At 43.3% G+C, this 19,293-nt stretch overlaps 2 protein-coding genes and 1 long non-coding RNA gene across 12 annotated transcripts in view; 1 reads left to right on the forward strand and 2 right to left on the reverse strand.

Moving 5' to 3' along the window:
* The window catches only part of map1aa (microtubule-associated protein 1Aa), a 35,269-nt gene extending 35,013 nt beyond the window's left edge, over nt 1-256 (reverse strand). Inside the window, exon 1 of the mRNA XM_067490163.1 lies at nt 1-256. Coding sequence (XP_067346264.1) covers nt 1-256 — 256 coding nt within the window.
* Nucleotides 144-19,293, forward strand: part of tp53bp1 (tumor protein p53 binding protein, 1) — a 27,444-nt gene continuing 8,294 nt past the window's right edge. For 3 of the 10 annotated variants that reach the window (XM_067490204.1, XM_067490232.1, XM_067490241.1), the window contains exons 1-19: nt 6,647-6,826; nt 7,656-7,743; nt 7,834-7,918; nt 7,996-8,063; nt 8,145-8,267; nt 8,880-8,931; nt 9,041-9,210; nt 9,994-10,120; nt 10,207-10,301; nt 10,393-10,580; nt 10,866-12,012; nt 13,313-13,429; nt 13,531-13,722; nt 13,857-13,923; nt 14,328-14,420; nt 16,613-16,889; nt 17,925-17,993; nt 18,104-18,256; nt 19,046-19,266. In XM_067490204.1, coding sequence (XP_067346305.1) covers nt 6,647-6,826; nt 7,656-7,743; nt 7,834-7,918; nt 7,996-8,063; nt 8,145-8,267; nt 8,880-8,931; nt 9,041-9,210; nt 9,994-10,120; nt 10,207-10,301; nt 10,393-10,580; nt 10,866-12,012; nt 13,313-13,429; nt 13,531-13,722; nt 13,857-13,923; nt 14,328-14,420; nt 16,613-16,889; nt 17,925-17,993; nt 18,104-18,256; nt 19,046-19,266 — 3,512 coding nt within the window. Of the gene's footprint in view, nt 285-1,197; nt 1,358-1,499; nt 1,589-6,609; nt 6,827-7,655; nt 7,744-7,833; nt 7,919-7,995; nt 8,064-8,144; nt 8,268-8,879; nt 8,932-9,040; nt 9,211-9,993; nt 10,121-10,206; nt 10,302-10,392; nt 10,581-10,865; nt 12,013-13,312; nt 13,430-13,530; nt 13,723-13,856; nt 13,924-14,327; nt 14,421-16,612; nt 16,890-17,924; nt 17,994-18,103; nt 18,257-19,045; nt 19,267-19,293 lie in introns of those variants that run through there. The other 7 variants (XM_067490195.1, XM_067490213.1, XM_067490260.1 and 4 more) reach the window with 5 other exon arrangements.
* On the reverse strand, nt 1,596-6,709 carry LOC137106764 (uncharacterized). The gene is made up of 4 exons (XR_010912000.1): nt 6,574-6,709; nt 2,836-5,081; nt 2,521-2,697; nt 1,596-2,341 (listed from the first exon to the last, which is right to left on the reverse strand). It is a non-coding gene; the product is annotated as an uncharacterized lncRNA (long non-coding RNA).

Below are 19,293 nucleotides of genomic sequence, written 5' to 3' on the forward strand. Positions count from 1 at the left end.
CTTGTGCAATCTGTTTCCTGGCAGTGTCGAGGTGATGACGGCTGGAAATCTCTCCGATCACTATCAGAATGCGATAGTTCCCGCGGTGGATCGTAGCGCCAGCGTGGTGCTGTCCACGCTGCTGAACAGACTCCTCCGGATCTGCTTGCTCCACTGAAGCAGCTGCTGGGGTGGGGATTTCCATGGTAACAGTACCACCAGTGGACGCTGAGCCCCTTTCCATCTCCATGACAACTGCATCCAGAGCTAGCACCATGACAGTGCAGGATGAGGTGGGAGGAGAGGTGGGTGTGGCTATGTGGATGCTAAATATTTGATTGGATTGCAGGTTATGTGGCTATTTGATGTCACAGCATGTGATTGGAGAAAACGAAAAGAGGGACATGAGAATTTCTGTTTATTGTATTTTCTATCTGTCCGTAATGATGGAGGTGGTGATTATGAATATGGAGATATTACTATATGAACTCTGAAATGTGTAACTTTTTTCCTGTTTTTGAAATCACAGACGAAGAAAACATTCATTAAACTTAATGACAGCAAGTAGCTGCCTGAGTGTAACCAGGGTCACTTACGCCATCTCTTGTTATTGTTCTTATATTAAAGCCCAGACAAAAATAAAAACCTTTGTGACACACAGAGGTTCCTTTTATATCCGTGTCACTGCAAGTACCAGGCAATGTGCTTTGGTTACTAAACTGACACCTCTTTTGTTCCTGTCGTGAGGAAAACAAAGCTGAATCTGTGCAGAGAGTAACACGACAACAAAGCCTCACAGTCCGCGTGAGCAAATAGTTATTTTAGGCTAAATGACACATCTGAATAAACTCATTCTGCTACTGAATAAGCTTATTGTGCAAGTTGGAATCGTATTAACAAGCAATTGGGCAAACTCTGCATACTGCATCTACAATCTTTAAAGAATTATTTAGGAACATTCCACACGTTATGCTGACAAGTCCCATGAACAGATCGAACTTAGCGATAAACTGATGCTGCTATTATCTGGCTTCCTCCCACACACATCATCCTCCTGCCTCAGGTTCTCGCCAAATCCCAACAAATGCTTCTCTTACTTCCGTTTGTACAGTGTTTGTACACAGTAATAAACGAGTCTGAGAAGCTGTAACTCCAATTTGAATTCTGTGTTTTTCTCTGTGGTCTTATAATTTATCATACATCTCACATTGTTAAAAGATTCTCCGCAGGAAACTTTGGGCTTGTTGCTGAGAGCCACAAACACATGGGAGCCACTATTCAGCCCCCGCTGCAGGTCGGCCAAGTGTAGCCCCTGTTCACAGCCCCTTGGCAGCTCCTGAGCAGCCAGGAAGCTTGGCCGGCTGAGTGATGCTTCATTGTAAGGCCTTCACCTCGCTATGTAAAGTGCCTTGAGATGACTTATGTGGTCATTTGATGCTATATGAATAAAAGTAAATTCAAATTGATTCGGTCACTGAAAAAGAGAGACTAACACATTATGCTGTCTTTTGTTTACACAGCCCACAGGGTCGGTGGTTCGATTCCCGGTCCCACCTGGCTACGTGTCAAAGTATCCTTGGGCAAGACACTGAACCCCAAGCTGCCCCCGGTGGGTAACGTGAGCAACTTGTATGGCAGCCACTGCCATCGGCGTGTGTGTGTGTGTGTTACCATAAAGAATAATCATAGTCTTTATCTTGTTTGTTATTATTAATACTATTATTAATGATATTCTTTATCCTTAAAGCTATTGACTTCCTTCTTCCTGGGAACCAAAAAAACACATATTTTACGTAACAAAACTTTAAAGAGACCAAACTGTTAAATGCTGCTCACAAGTAAATAGTAAAAGATATTTGAAAACACTTCTGTGAGGCAGCTGATGGATGCGAGTGCCCTGCACTGCAGATATCAGTGCACGCTGGGCCCACGTCCAAGTTGGAGACAAGGAAAAGAAACAGACAGGACCAGAAAGACTGGGAGGAAGAAAAGAGTTTTTATTTGTATAAAACTCTGAACTCTGCTGTAGCGTCGTGTGATGTTTAACTGTTAACTTTATTTGGGTCTTTTACACCGAAATGCCACTAGCAGCCTTTTCACCCCGAAATATTAGAAAATAAGTATTTAGTAAGATTTTGAAGATGGAATGAGGGGATTTTAATAAATAGTCATGACTGAATGCTGCCACAAACAAGCAGCACAGAGCCATTGTGCCTGTTATTTTCAGCCATGCTAAGGATACAGTTCGCTGTGTGGTTCAGTCCATCACTCTGCTCCAGTCACCGTCCCCTGACTTTTCATCTAGCGCCATCATCAGGGCATATTTCTTATTGGTCCAGTGGCTTGTTTCATGAACCGCCCCCTGCAAAAAGGATGCTCATTAGACTGTCTTTGAGTTTACTGAGAAACCCTGAGCATGCTAACAAGTGCAGGTGGTGAACATGGTAGACAATAACCCTGCAAACGCCACTTTGAGTATCGTTACTGTAGATGCTCGAGAGATCATTCGTTCCTTCTTTCGAGGCTAATTCTCTGTCTTACCTGCCGTCTGCTTACCATCCTGCAGTGGCGCAGGAGGTAGAGCGGCCGTCCAGCAATCTCACAGTTGTTGGTTCGATCCCCGGCTCCACTGGTCGGATGTCGACGTGCCCTTGAGCAAGACACTGAACCCCAGCTTAGTTGCTCCCAGTGAGTGTGGGCCAGAGTGTAGGCCCCCATCTGTGTGTGTGTGTGTGTGTGAGTACGAACGGGAACAGCACATAGAAAAGCGTGACATAAGTGCAGACCCTTCACCATTTACCATAAACCAGCAATCAATGACATTGGAAATGAAGTAATCAATGCAAGAATTCTTACAGAATGATCTTGTTCCTTCTTACATCTGCTCTCTAACTCTACATTCACAGGCCTCGAATCCTCCTCCATCATCCATCGTTTTCTAATGCAGTTTCTGTTCCCGGGGGTGGGGTGGATCACACGGTGGGGTTTTAATTTGGCTGCTCTTTGTGTAAATCTCTCTCCTCCAGAAGATTTGTGGCACTGGGGGTGAGTCAGCACTCCAGGCCCAGACACTGCAGAGTGTGTACTGGCCTCTGCTGGGAGCACAGGGCGCTACAGCTGCGTTAAACATGATCCTTATGGCTCAATTCGATTCATTTTCAGCAGTTTGACGAAAACCTCTACATTATTTAGAGATGAGAAAAATATATGGGTGAAACGTATTAGGGTTTGTATTTATATTAGAATAAGAAGGGGATGGGAGACAAAGAAAATCAATGTAACAACAAAAAAGTTGTTGAACCGAGAAGTTTTTTATGATGCAACACCAATATACATTCACTTGGCTTCATGTTTTAAAGCCGTGAAAAAAATAAATCAGACAGAAACAGAAAGAAAGGTTGTTGTGTTCACAAAGGTCTGATGAAAACTGTTTTGTTTTTTTGTATTTTTAGATAAAATGGGATAAAAATTATCTTTTATCCTTTTATGTTCACCTCTGGTTTGTTGGTATAAAAACACATAACAATATAATAAACCTTATCGATTCTTTTTTTTTAACTCCATCTATAAATTATGACTGAATGGTGGCAGTTTTGAAATGACTGTACTAGTAACAATGATACGATTATCTAAAGGTTGTTTGAGGTTAAATTTAAATTCAATTATTATTCTTATATTTCCATGGTTTCATTTAGATATGTTGGGCTATTTTAAAATCATGTGCTCCGCATTTTGTCAGCTTTATAAGCTACTGAAGGAGAGTTTGTTCACCTTTTACATTTCTAACCTAATCAGAGCCATAAATGTGAAGCAGCCGGGGTTCGGCTCCCGAGGAAAGGATCATGGTATCCACATTAAAAAATGCCTTCGCATCTTTACGTGCCATGCGTGTGTATTCCACACCCTGACTCTCAGCAAAACAGAGGCAAGGAAGGACTGAGCGATGTTGGACGCGTTATTAGCGCATCGCAACAGACGGGACAGTGAAACAATTTGGAAAAGCAGGCGTATTGATCTCTAAGGTAAAACTCTTTGTGTTTCTTTTTGCATTGCGCTGGAATTGAAATGCGTAGTGGCTGGATGGGACCGTGGCAGCATATGCTCCCAGTGTGTGCGTCTGTGTATTAGCACCAGCGGAGGTGGCTCAGATTAGACATTTTGGGTAGTGGCTGCGCATTTCTTAATGTGGGTGTCAGCCCGACCTGCAGAAATGACGACTGAACTTTGCGGTGCCTGTCGGCTGCGTTTGCTGCGGGAGGGTGCATCTCACCTGCATTCGTTCAAACACGGGTCTCCAATTTATATTCCCGAGCTTTTTGATTTCACAATTGGAGCCACTGTTAACTACAGATATGGCTATTATGCATGATCAAATCAGGGATCCATTATTGCATTGTTGCCTGCCAGTATGGCTCCAGTGCCGGTCAGTCATGTCCCTGCTGCTGCTTCTGCCTCCCTGTAAACCGGAGGCTGGGACCAGGCCTGTGATTGATGTCTGGCAGGATACACCTTTAGATGACTTGGGTCCGAACAGAAACAGTCCCAAAGGCATCAACCAACCAGTCAGCAGAGATGAACATGTGTTCGCTGAGATAATGGACATTTAGAAGCATTTGCAATCTCTGCCCTTCACTGTATCACCACAATGTTGCTGTTTCTAAGTTAAGTTCCTCTGCTTCATGGTTGATGCCCCCTGGTGTCACAGGTGCCAGCAGAATAACATTTGATACTTGAGCTGTCCTTCTTTAGTCCTTTCATAGAACAGGTGAGTGTAGACTTCACTGATGAGTTAAAGGCTTTTGTTTGGTGAGTTACACATGGTGCTCCGGACTCTTAAAGAGGATGTTTTCTTATTTCAGGACGGTTCTATTTAGATTTTGGTTCCGATTTTGGAGACTTGCTGAGCAGCAGCTCACTCTCCCAGCAACCTCTGTCAGTCAAGTGATGGATGGTTTATACTTTATCTGCCAACTCTACCTCTGTGGCCTGCATTAGTAGAGGCTGGGATGTAACAGGAAATGTGGTGTCTCCATGGAAACTGAGGCTGTCAAATGATGAAGACAAAGTAATGCTAATATCTGAAATCCTCTTCATCTTCAAACCTGTAAGCAGGCATCACACCATTAAAAGCTTGTGAAAGACATCTACAGTAATCAAATCTTTGCCGGATTTTAAATTTTAATCACTTACATTTATCACAGGCACAATGCAGGGATTGCATACTTTTAAAGTTAAACTGTAAGAATAAAGGTGTAAATGAGTGTTTGTGTTCTTCAAGTGATTGAAGGGCCAGATGCACATTCATAGCACCTGCTGTGACATTGTTCTGAATCTCTTCCTGTTGAGACTCTAAATCTGCCTTCGTGGGGATTAAAACGTAGAATCAGGAAGCTGGGCACATGTCGGTGGAGGTAACAGTGAGCAGAAACAAATTTGGGCAAAAACATTTTAGCATGCAGGCGATCTTCTGGTTAAGGATAATTATTGTGAAAAAATTAACCTATATATCATAATGCTGTAGTCCCTGGATGCTTCTCCGGGACCTTTAAAGATCTCTGAGGTCCCAATGTGGGACAAGGTGGCCTAGATTGCTCTCTTTTATATGACTTACAGTGTAAAAGTCTGTAGTCTAACATGGAAAACCTTGGAGCATCCAGTGTAGGTCAGTTGTCTCACAAGAAGAAAATATTTTTGCTGCAAGGCAGAAAAAAATTGATATATTTGCGATAAGACACAGGAAAATGACCTAGGATAAAAGTGCCAGTGCAATGCACGTAATTCAAGGAAGCTAGGACAAGAACACTGACAAATAAGATAAAAGGCAGTTTAAAATCAATCTCCTAAGAACAGTTATTGCAGGAGATGGATGAACAGTTATATTCAGATATTTCAACTAGTTGCTTTTAATGTGCTAATGGTTAGCAGCAATAGTGGAAAAGGTCATTCTACACAAAACATAACTTGCAAAAGTAGGCCAATAGTAAAAGTAAGTACAAGTTAGTAACGAAATCTAAACAAAAAAGGCTACTTATTGTATTAATTATTATCACGGGGACATTAATGATTACACTGTATTGATCCCGATATGCTAACAAATTATCTAAAGACATAGACATTTTTCAATTACATCAGCAAACGGCAGCTGGAAGTTTGTTCACCTTTCCAAATTTTATAAGTGGGAATACAAAAAAATGTTCTATATGGCTATTAACAAAAACAAATGGTAAATACATTAAGGAAATTTCGAATAAATCCCGCAACAATAAAACTAACCCGTGAGGTCATGTGACCTGACGTCAGCGTCGCCGCTGGGCCAATGAAATCTCAACAGGGACGTTTTACCGCGAGGAGCGGAGGTGGACAGGAATAAAATATGAATTAAAGCGTAAACACAACAAATCATAGTTTGCTAACGGAGTGAACTGTTGCTGGTTCCACCTGTCTGCAGGTGTGTGCTGCGGCTTCTTTGGAGCAAACCGAGTCATCGGTGGGCAGCAACTTCCTTTGTTATTGGGCGGAGCATTAGCTGTTAGCCTTTAGTTAGCATGCTAGCACCGGCTGCTTTCAGGTAACAATAACCGCCTCTGGACTCACATGTTTGCCTTCGTTGTCTTGCTACCGCCCGGCTAGCTAACAACAACCCGTCTCCTGTCCTCGGCCTGACCTCATGGATCCCGGCGGAAGCGAACTGGACTCCAGTCTGCCTCAGCCCGATAACCCCTGTCTGATCGTGGAGGACTCGCAGCCCGACAGCGTCGCTCTAGAGGACGACCCCGAGAGCAGCTACCGAGCTCTGCTGGCCCGCCGCCTGTCCAGTCTGCAGCCCGCCGCCCGCAGTCCCGTTCTGGTAAACTGCTAATTCATCTTACCAAGTACTAACATTCGGTGGTAGCTAAAACTTTCTGCTGCAGGGATGAGGATCCAGGCTTTGAGAAAGTTTAGGATACGGTATGTAACCTGAGGACATAACAATACAAGGAAACGATAGTTAAATATAAACGTCACCACTCGTGTAAAAGTTAGTCAAATGCCCTGAAATATATTGTACATGACTGGTTTGTCAGCAGAAACCTCGTGCTCGGTGTAGTAGGAAGTAAGGTGTTTTATTTTGAAATGCTGTAGAAACAAATGTAAGGTACCTTGAAACGGAAAGCTCACATGAAGTACAGATATAGTAAATTCATACTTACTAATAAGCCATAAATGTAACAAATGCGTATTCAAACTCAATCACTGGCTTGTTTTAATGTTTCTGCAAAAACAGAAAGGAAAAAGAAGCGCACAGCATCCATATGGCATCATTCATCCATCCCTCCATCAGGGCACTTTGGACAGTTTGGATAAATGGCAGGGTGCTCAGGACAGGGTGAGATGGTTGACAGGCTGCCAGCCTTTAACAAGGCTAGCGAATGTAGACTCATAACCATTCCTTCTCAGATATAAACCTATGGGCAAATTTAGAGATCCTAGCGATGGAACATATTTGCTCCTTATATGATATGATTCTCTTAAATGAAATATGACACCAGCAACACATTTTAGAAGAGTTGGGACATTTCTAGACATTGGGTTTGCACTAAGTGGAATCTGACGTAGGTCAATACACGGTTTCTTTTAAATTCTTATGCAGGACAGTTTGTTGCTGTGTGAAACTACTTCTTTCTTCCATTTTCCAGGAGCTGATTTCCTCACCGTTAGCAAGCAGATGCTCTCAGACCGACAGCCAATCACAGAGCTCCCAGACTAACAACCAGGCTGAATCTGGTCAGTGCTTTTCTGACAATATGGAGATGGCAATGTACACTAGGCTCATGTAGCAGAAATTCAAAATTGTTGCTGTTGTCTTTTTCTCAGACCATCTCAAGGCGGCCAACCCCACTTCAGCGTTCCAGGAGGAGAGTCAGGTTCTAAACATCTGCCCCCCTCCAAACAAGAAAAGGTTTGTGTGGAGCCAACATTTGTGTTGATGTAGCTGATGTGCAGACAGTGATTTCCTTGTTCTTACTATGCTCGAAGGTGTGTAACAGAAGATCCTGATATGGATTCTGGAGCTGATTCTACTACACCCTGCATTCAGTCTGAGGGTAGGAGTAATATATTTTCAGAATAATATACAGATTTCATGTGTTGCTAATCGTAACATGATCTGTATTTCTGTGTTTTAGAGGGGACCTCTCAGTTTGGTTTTCTTGAGCTTTCCCAGAGTCAGGATCTGCGTGGTGAAGCGGTGAATAGTCAGGAGGACAGCGCAGTGCCTCAGCCAGCCAGTGAAAGATGTGCCAAATTAGGTATAACAATTTTCGGTATTAATAGATGCTGTGTTTTTCTTTTTTCAAAAAAAAAAAAAAAAAATCACATCGTTTCATCATGTAGGTGTCTTAAGATTCTTTGAATAAATGAAGAGAGCATATACCTACATCTCAAGTGATATCCGCATTTAAAAAGCTGGACTCAGGCCTGACACCTGAGTGATATGAGTCTAGTACAGAGTGACAAATAAAAGCGAGAAGAGATACAACAAATGCAGATTCTATACCTTTCGGTTAAACCATTTTCTCTTTTCAGTTGTTGCCTGTTTTTTAAATGTGTTACGTCTTCATGCACTTGGATTTTTAGCCTTCTACTAACTATTTCATCAGCTCAAGATGCATAATTAAGTATAAATAGGATTGAAATATCCCTTGGCAGGGAACCATTCATGATTATATAACACAAAGTGCATACAACATACAGTGTGTGGGTTAGAGCGAAAATACATTTTAAATCCTACAGGACTTGCTGCCAGTGGCAAATCTCATTATCTGGTATCTTGTCAAATAGTTAGTACTGATACTAAGCTTTGTAGCTTCTGAACTTTTAAAGAGTCAATTAAATTTCTGTCTGCTTTTCAATACTTGCAGAACAGGACATCAGTTCCAGGACTTCAGTAAAGCAGGACAACAAATCAACGAGGTATAGCACCATGTTGTGTTTTAACTTCTACTTTCACTGGATGTGCACATGCTTGTCTGGTATGAGTAATGTCCCCCCCCCCACCCCCCCCCCCCCCCCCCTCCCCCAGATCTGAGGTGAGCTCTAGCAGCTCATCAGCCTCTCCGGGTCGGTCTGGCAGGCAGCTGAGTGTCCAACTTCTGCTGCACTCGCAGGGCCCTCGGGCTTCTAGTGAGCAGGACCAGCAGGACTGTGAGATCCTGTCTTCGCAAGATGACCTGTTTGATGCCGACAAGACAGGTATGTCATGTAGATAGTATGTATTTTTATGTGTTGTTCGATTTAGAAAGAGCTGAGCTCACCAGACCAGCAGAGACTCTCTCCTCATCTCAGTTTGTGGCCACATGCCTGTGCGCTGGCATAACAGGCCTACGTCTCCAGTCAAGCTTTCAGCAATCGAGTTGCAGTATGGGTAATGTTGGCGTCAAGAAGAGTGAATGAAATAAAAAGTTGATGTCTGTGGTTCCGCTACATCAATTTTGATGCTTTTTGTTTTTTACTGTCCATTGTGAGTCTGACTTTTAGTACAGTGATAAATCATTGCATAATTTTTTTAAGAGAGATAAATAGGGAGCTGCCAACGCATGAGAGATTTTTCATTTAGATTTATACTTTTATTTTTAGTTATCACTGTGGGATAATCTAGAAGCTTTATAACAAAAGACTTGACACGTAAGCCTGTCAGCTACCAAACAGTTTGAGAAGAAATCAAATCAGGAAAACAATCAAAGAAAAATTAAAGCTGTAATTATAAAGTTGGTAATAAAAGAAAAGCGTTACTCTGCTGCGAATTTCCCTGTTTAACTGTAGCAGAAAGGGAGATTTTCAAATCCATCTCTGTATTGTGGAAATAAATGCAAAATATCTAATCACCAGATTTCCTGATTTGGTAAATTTGTATTGGAAGCGCAGTGTTAATTGAGAAATTTTAGACTATTTTTACAAATTAAATCTGGTTAAACTAGTTGAAACTTTGTCTACGGACTTATTTTAGGATTTGTTTTACCTCTGCGCTGCTTTCAGGTGCTGCAGTAGACAGCACAGTGTCTGAGCCCGAGCAGCAGGGTCACCCCACCTCGACGCCGGCCCACACCCTGCGGCTGCTGCATCTCTCTGGACAGGGAACGCTGGTGCAGGAAAGTTTATCCCAGTAAGCCACCGGGGTCGTCGTACTCAGTTTTCCATTCTACACACAATGCAGGGAAGTGACCAACATTCTGTTGCCTTTTTTTCTAGGAGCTCTGTTGATTATGTCGCCCCCACCCCAGACAACTTCACCCACACACCTTTGATTGTTCCTAGCTCACCGACCGGACCAGAGAATGAACACGGTAAATGAGCAAACCTGCTTAAATGAACTTATTTGTATTAAGACAACAAGTGGGCTGGTTTATAGAGCTAAAACATCACTTGCTGTGTCAGGTGCCGATGAACCAATGGACACTTCACCTACCCCAGAGAAACGAGCAGGCGATAAGGAAGAGGAACCAATGGAAACAGAGGCTGCCTCTAAGCCCCACCCATCCGCCTCTACTCCCGTATCCCAGAATTCCCCTGGTTTTGTTTTGGAACGTACTCTCTCTATACCCTCGCAGCCTGAGTTCTCTCACGTATGTATTTAGTTTTTCCTTGCTTTAATCAGTTAGCTTCTTAACTTATTTATTTGAGTTTTGAAAATTAGCTTACTGTTTCAACACAAATTATCACTGGAGAAATTGAACAAGTCATTTAAAGATTTCAATTTTGTGTCTTTTCAAATATTTCTAAACACACAAATCATTTATTACAATGATCAACAGGTTAATAAGTAAGTGGAAGTGGATTTTTTTGTTGTTGTTGTTGAAATATAATTTGTTTTGTAATTAGTTGGAATATTTCTGTTTTTTTTTTTTCAGGATGTGTTTGTCCCTACTCAGAGCCAGGAGGCCCCGAAACAGTCAGATGTAACGACAGCATCTGTATCTCGTGAGACACAGTCTCAACATCTGGAGTCTGCGCCTTTCACTTTACCTCTGCAGCTCTCTGTGAACACAGAGGGCAGTAGTGTAGCTCAGCCGACCTCAGAGCAGCTTGAGGAGGACAGTCAGGCCACACAGATAGAGGAACTGGAAGAGCCACACGGCGTCGACACCAGCGACTCTGTCATTCCACACTGCGATCGGAGGAGCGAAAGCAACGGTGTCCTCGTACAACCACAGTCTGCCACCATTTCCAAAGCTTCCACTTCCCCTGAATCCCCAAAACATTGCAGCGAATATGTCAAAATCGAGCAACCCAATCAATTGTCAGACTTGCACAAAAAAACACCTTTGAATCTACAGAATGTGAATGTAAACGACACAAAGAAAGAGGGCAAAGAGGTGAGCTCTGCTGACACAGTGTCCTGCTCTCAAACAAAGCTTCTCTCCTCTAATCTGACTGTTAGCAGCTGTGTAGGGGAGACCCCTTCAGACACGACACCCTGCAGTTTGCCCTCCCAGCCTCTGATCTCTCAGACATCTGTTGTGGATGTTGTGAAGAGTGTGGTAGACGTGAGAGAAGAAGGAACTGCAAAATGTCCCGCTGTAGATACATTGTCGCAGCAATGTGGAAAGGTTGGTAACAGCCAGCCAGACAAAGACATAAGTGATGAGCATGGGCAGGGTGAGGTAGAAGAGGAGGAAGTGGTGATGGAGGAGGCAGAGGAGGAGACCGTAGGTGGGGGCGGAGCTACAGGAATGGCTCTGGTTCTCTCCCAGAGCCAGCTGTTGTCTCCTGAGCCCATGGAGGAGGAGGATAGTGAGGGCCGGGGAGAGGACAGCATCATTGTGGTTACAGACAGTGAGAAAGAATCCCAGATCCTCCATAAAGATGTGACAACACAGTTGAAGACCAGCATTGCCCAGCCAATCAGAGACAAGGTGTCCCCTTCCACTAATGGTCATGATTCCCAGCCTCAGGCAAAGGAGGTGATCGCAGCTCCAGATAGCCTCTCCCAGACTGAGCAAGCAGGGCCTGAACCAGAAGGGCTTAAAGACAAGAGCCTTAGTGACAGCTCGGGAGGTAAGCAAACGTTGTCAAAAGATCTTTGCCCAAATGGGAAATGAGGAAAGAAAACGCTCTCAAGCCTGTTTCACATATGAAGTTCAGACAGTGTTGGGAGAAATCAGCCCTGGACATTGTCCAGTGTTGTGTTTCACACGTGTAACACACAGAGGGCGATTCCAAGGCAGCAGTGTCGTCGCGGGAGAAAATTTGCTCGATTTTTGGTGAGGGGTCAGCACGTCCACAAGGCCACAATTTAGGCTGTGGGGGAAACAGTGGCTTGTTGATAGCACATTGGAGCCATGCACCAAAAAAATTAATATTCTTTCAGTCGCTCGCTTTAATTTCTCCTGACAGTTTGGAACAGAGAGGCCTGCTGCACGCATGGGCTCACGCACAATACAGACTTTGTACTAGGGGGCTCGGAGGATAAAGTCCTGACAATGTTGGGAGCATCCTAATAGGACATACATTTTCTCACAAACACCCCTTCTAGACAAAGTCAGGACAATGTCCCCGTGCTTGCATGGGTTTCTTTTAGGCACTGCCTTTTCCTCACACAGTCCAAATACACGTTAGGCTAATTGGACTCTAAAATGCCCGAAGGTGTGAATCAGAGTGTGAATGGTTGTCTGTGTTTATTTGTCTCTTTGTGTTGGGCCTGAGAAAGACTGGAGACCTGCCCAGAGTCCCGTCCCCCCCCGTCCCCCGGGGATCCACTGTAGTAGGCATGTTTGTGCCCCTGCACCACCACCAGCATGAACTCTTTGTACAGAGCAGCATGGATCCATGCTTTCATGTTGTTTATGCCAAATTCTGACCCTAGTATCTATAAAGTTTTGTCTTTTTCCGACGTTTCCTTATAAACCCTAGAGATGGTTGTGTGTAAAAAGTCCCTGTATATAGCAATTTCTGAGTGAGTTACATATTCTCCTCTAAACATAACGTTCAGTGTAGAAAACGTGTCGGTACAGCAGTTTTAAGAAATCAATAGCATCTTTATCCACAGAAATTCAATGGTGTTAAACAACATTGATAATACGTTTACTTGCGTGGTGTTTTCTGGCTTTCTGGACCATTATTATTTTTTTAAATAATCATAAAATAGATACTTAAAAGCTGCATATTAGAAGAATTTCTCAACAACGCTGCTTTCTTTTTTTTTCACATACATGTAAATTGGATAAACTGAAATGCTCAATGAATGTTGTATGAGTTTAGTTTACGCCAGAGAAATTCAGTATTCAGGATATCTGGCTTCAACAAGACCCATTCATTGTAAAAGATCTCTAATTCCATTCACGGTTTTCTACTACAGAAATCTCCTTCCACTTCACTCTTCCTAAAGAAGGGGAGCTGATTGGTCCTGCTGTTGGTGCCACTCCTCCTTTAATCAACCAGCTAAAGCAGACCCTGAGGCACAGCACTCCCATTGGTGGGTTCTTAGGCCAGACAAACCAAACCCACTCAATGTCATCTTGAAGTGGTTCTTGTGGCATGAAATGATGTGATGCTGAGCTTCTGTAATGTTTTTAGAGATCAGCCCCTTCTCAGAAAAGTCTGGCGTGGTGGGTGATACCTCTGCAGATGACGCAATGGCTGCCAGTGACATCGTGTTGGGGGAAAGTGGAGAGGACACAACGGAAAAGGGCGATGGAAAGTTGAGTTTGAGGATGAAGCTGGTGACCCCTGTTGAAGAGGGAAGCTCAGAGCGCTTCAGCCTGCAGAGTAAGAGCTGTTAGCAAGCTGTTTCTCATCCCAGTGTGTAGGCATCTTTTTGAGTGTGACATGATGATGTCCATGGAGATACCGATTCGAGAGACTCCCATCATCCTCTCAGTAACTCTATTTATTTTCCCCAGAGCCAACCCTGTCAGAAGATGATGGATCTGTTGTCAAGGCTAACACCGTATCCAAGGCTGTAACCAGGTAACATGCCACTCTCTCTTTATGGACTTTAACTGAATTCCTTTAAAGGTGTGTTGCTTCCTCTAGTTCAGGCTCTTGAGAATGAACAGGAAGAGTTTATGAATGTCTTTGTCAATGTTATACAAGTGCACCCACTTTTTCCACATTTTGTTGTTACGGCTTTAATCCAAATGGATCACATTCTTTATTTTTATCAAAATTCTACAAACAATACCCCATAATGACAAGTGTGTTTGAAATCTTTGCAAAGATATTAAGTTAAGTGCTTTGAATACTTTCTGGATGCAGTGTAAATCTGTTACTGGGGGTTTCCTTTTTTTTATTTCCTTTAGTTTTTCTAATTAGTTGGTTTTCCATTATTGTGACTGAAAGTTTTTCTACAGTGCCAATGTTTGATATCTCAGCAGCCCGTCGGTGTTCAGCCGAGTCAGGCAGGCGCACAGACAGCAGGAGGCGGGGGACGACAGCCAGCCTGGAGGCAACACTACACCTGTCAGGTAAATATTTTTTCATTGCAGTACAGGTACAGAACAGCTGCTAGTGTAAAGTCATTGAAAATGGAATCTCATGAGTCCAAATGTCATTCTGTCACTTTGTTATGAGAAAAGCGGTTAAAATTGTGGTTGGAGGAGGCAAAGGGCGGACAATGAAAGTATTAGAGATCATTTCATGAAGGGAGAGTGAAACTATTACAATGGTGTAATTATTTTTTTTTTTTTTGATAACTTTTTTACACTCCAAGACCATTTTTGTTACTTCTGACGATGAACGAACGTTTGCTAAATGTGTATTAAATGTTAGGTCGTTAACACAACCATGTGGGTGGGATTCTTACTGCTGCTTTGCTGGACCCTCACATCTGACCTGGGGGAGAAGTATAAATCTCTTTCCCCACTTGTAAAGTATTTTAATAGACAGGAATAGGTCTACTCTGGGTAGGTGACCTACTTTTGGATTCTGAAGGTGGGTTATTTTTTGCACTGTGCATTTTCTCTGGGGAGGAAAGAAGTAGTAAGGTGTAGTTTTGTCTTCAGGCTTTGACAAAGTGAGGGGATTTTTGCATGTTGTATGCATGCGAGCAAATTCAAATAAACTGTTATCTAAAGATGGTAAATGGTAAATAGTCGCTTATAAATGGCTTTTATCCAAAGTGCTTTACAATGTTGATTCTCATTCACACACACACACACCGATGGAGGAGGCTGCCATGCAAGGTGCTCACCTGACCCACCGGGAGCAACTTGGGGTTCAGTGTCTTGCCCAAGGACACTTCGACATGTAACCCCGTGGTCCATGGTCAACTGCCTTACCCACTGAGCTACAGCTGCCCCTAAAGATGTTAAAAGTGAAGTTCAAACTCTCAGTTCTCACTCCTACAAACCTGATTTCTTGTTATGGAAACTGTCCTCTATTCATAATTACAGCATTGGAAAAGTATAGAATCACCTGACAAGCGCTCTTGTGTTCAAAGCAGTATTTTTCTAAAGAGGTCAGCTGTTCCCTTTGGGGAGTAACCCTAAAGATTAAAGCTTTTACGTCATCATTTCATTTTCCATCCATCCAGCTACAACCCCAATTCCAAAAAAAAAGTTGGGACAATGTATCAAATCTAAATAATCCATATTTTATTCACAATAGAACATAAACAACATATCAGATGTTGAAACTGAGATATGTTACAATTTCGTGGAAAATATGAGCTCATTTTGAATTTGATGGCAGCAACACTTTAAAAAAAAGTTGGAACAGGATGATGTTGACCACTGTGTAGCCTCCCCTGTACTTTTAACCACTGTCCGTAAACGTCTTTAGCGGAGGTATTTTGTCCCATTCAGGATTCTAGCTGCTCAACAGTCCTGGGCTTTTGCTGCTGGATTTTATTGTGTTACGATGGGCCGGCAGTCCAGCACCTGGACTCTTCCGTTCATGCTGTTGAGATTGCTGGAGCATGCGGTTTAGCATTGTCTTGGTGAAATAAGCAAGGTCTTCCCAGAAAGAGACGCTGTCTGGATGGGAGCATATGTTGCTCTAAAGCCTCCATGTACTGTTCAGCATTGATGGAGCTTTTCCAGATGTGTATGTTCTGTTGAGTCATGTTACCGACCTGTTGCCAATTAACCTAATCAGTTATCAAAGGCTCATTCAATTACTTTACCAGCCTTTTATTTCCCTTGTTCCAACTTAGTTTGAGATGTGTTCCTGCCATCAATCCATGCATGGATATGTTTGGACAATCAGTCATGCATAACTCCTAAAACCGTTAATTTTTACCGCAAGTATCCTTATTGATACATTTCTAGTTAAGGCCTTTGTAGCAGTGCAACCTAAATTGGGCGGAAAGTGGAAAACCGCCAACAAAATACTGTCGGTATCGTGGAGAGTATTGCTTTGCCAGGAGCGATGAACTGTTAACACTTAAAATGTGTTTTTCAGTTAAAAGGTTGTCTTATAAGTTTGGCACTGGGGTGCAGCACTGTATTCTACCACCTCATCTCAAAACTGTTTTGTGCTGGTCAATGGGAAGGGGCTTTGTGCTCTGCTTAGCCTACCATTTGAAAATACTGTTTATCAGATACAGTTTTACTGTGGGACTAATGGGCCCTATTCTGACAAAGGTAATATGGACATATTGATAATCACAGCCAGATGTCTGACCGTAACACACCAGTACATTGTAACATCTTTCCAGGGGGGAGCTGTTTGCTTCACCACAGAGAAGCTCCCCAGCGTCCTCATTGGGATGCAACAGCGTCCCGTACAGCCACTCCGAGCCTTCGGAACAGGTGGTATTGGTAGCGTCACAGCAGAACCCCAAGGATCCCTCCACCCCTCCCAAGCAGCCAGAGGAGAGACGAGAACCCGCTGAAACTCCAGATCCACCCACCCCAAACAGGACAGACGGCAGACAGAAAGTGATTTCCCAGCAGATCTTTGACAACACCATCACCTCCAGTCCGTCCAACAAGGTTTGTGGACCTAAGTAACATCTAGAGCTTGCTTAATGTGATTATTGGTATTATTATTATTTAGTAAAAAATCTGTTTATATTTAATAAAAATTGCCATATATTAAGTTTGAATGTAATAAACCATTAATTTACAGAACACATGATTTTATGAATAAAAGGTCAAAGAAAATGTATTGTGGGCCTAAAATAAAGCCATAAAGAGTCCTAAATATGCAGCATTTTAGATTTATTTTCTAAAATGTATTTTCTAATTTTCTTAAAGGTTACTGTTTTCATTTGTACGAGGATTTTACTTTAATATTCTTTAGTGTAAATAGTAAGTTCATAGGCTTTAGGTTTAACATCGTTCAGTTACAATGGCTTGGCTAAAGCTTTTATCGTAGGTGATCTTCCAATATGTACGTTTAAATTTCATAGGAAAATGTTTCACAGCCATGACACCAAGCTAGTGCCAAAGATTGATCATCGCCACGTCGGGTCACGTCAGCTTCATCTGGCCCTACAAGTGGTGCTTGAACACACTGTAGAAACTGGAGATGAGGAGCATGTAGCCCTGCACGTTCTGAGCTTGAATTAGAGGAAATGACTGGGACCATGTGTATACGAAATGCAAACAATGCAGCCTTAACCTACCATGTTCGCAGCACTTCGCTCAGCAGAGAGGGTTTCCAACTATTTCTAACTGGCCGTGATAATAAGTTACACATTGCTCGGGTTTTTTTAATGGTGTGGTCTCTTTCCTGCACTGATTCACTAAACTGAACAGCCAGAGTGGTCTCTTTAACCGACGGGCCGACACCAATTGAACCTGTCGAATGAGCCAAAGAGCCGCTGACCGTGACTCACCACACAGTCAAAGGCTGACAGACTCTTCCCAGCAGGCCGATGCTGGCTCACAGCTGACTGCGTGTCCTGGCCCTCAGACGGAATTTGCACTGGAAGTACTTCACTAGCCGTCATTAGCTCGAGCTGTTGAGGCTTAGTGTGGCGACATGTCATGGTGGTGTTGATGACTATGCCCTGTGTTTCTCAGCTCCGTCAGAGGACAGTTTCCCAGCAGACCAGTTTTGATGCACCAGGGCTGCGCTCCCCAGCTGGCAGGGTACGCAGATCCATCTGTACATGGTCGAGCTGAATCTCAGCTCACGTCTGTGAACATTGTCCATTGAGAGAGAGAGAGATATCAAATTTGGGCGTTTTTTTGTCCTACAGGGTGAACCAGAATCTCCATCCTTTAGAAGAACCACAGGTCCCCTCCACCGTAGACATGTGCGCACCATCCAGGAAGTGCGGACCACCGTCACACGGATCATCACAGATGTGTATTATGAGGATGGCAAAGAGGTGGAGCGCAAAGTCACTGAGGTAACCAGCTGTTTTCATTTTTGGTCTGTGACTAAAAGATTTTTAAACCATCTTAAGCCTTGATCTTAGAACTTGAATTACTTATCAAAGGGTCCTTTCATTATGATCACACATCATCACAGGTCTTCAGTTCGAGTTTACATGTCGCCCCCTGAAATTGTTAGATTTTCCTTCCGCGCTCCAAAGCCACGCATGTTAGTTTAACAGAGAAAATTGAATCATCCCATGTTAACTGGGCGCCATCTTGTGAGGTACGTATTTGGCTGGTCTGCTACGGTCTTTGCAATTGCTTTCATTTGTTGCTTCTTGTTTTGTTTGGCTGAAAAGTTGTTTGCGGTTAATTGTTTGGATGTGATGGAGATGGAGCAGAGGTAGTGAACAGACAGGAAGAGGGAGCCTCATAACATGCTGCACAAAAACGAACATTCCACATGGCTTGATGTCAGCTTCACACTCTCCTTAGGTGCCATGTGTGTGCCCCCCCCCCCCCCCTCGGGGGTGAAAAGCCAAAGCTAAGTACTTGGTTTTTGCTGTGCAATGAAGGCAGTTTGAAGCTTTACGAATAAAAGATACATGTCAGGGGAAAGTTGAGAATTTCACCATGTGTGATTTAAAATTGTAGAAGATATCACCGCTGTATCACGTTGTACTGAATTCTGCTTTCATTCAGTACAATTTAAAGTTTATTGTTGTTTAAACTTAATTTAACAGGATAAGGCCTGTAAGGATGAGGCCCAGAAACTTTGATTAACTTTTAGTTAAATGAAACCTCTGCCTTGACGTCACCAGGAGAGCGAGGAGCCAGTGGTGGACTGTCAGGTGTTGGACAGCGATATCTCGCCGTGCCGAACAGGCAGCAGCTCCGTGACTTCTGGTGACCTGGGGGACATCAGCTCTCTGTCATCCAAGACCTCCAGCCTGCAGCACAGTTCAGGTGGAACAAGCAGCAGCACCGGCCTCAACAGACCAGACTTCATCATGCCACTCAGCCGAGGGCCCATATCCATCAGGTACCACCCAGTCCCTGCCGTCTCGTG

Source organism: Channa argus, chromosome 2 (assembly GCF_033026475.1).
Source record: "Channa argus isolate prfri chromosome 2, Channa argus male v1.0, whole genome shotgun sequence".
Classification (NCBI taxonomy): domain Eukaryota; kingdom Metazoa; phylum Chordata; class Actinopteri; order Anabantiformes; family Channidae; genus Channa; species Channa argus.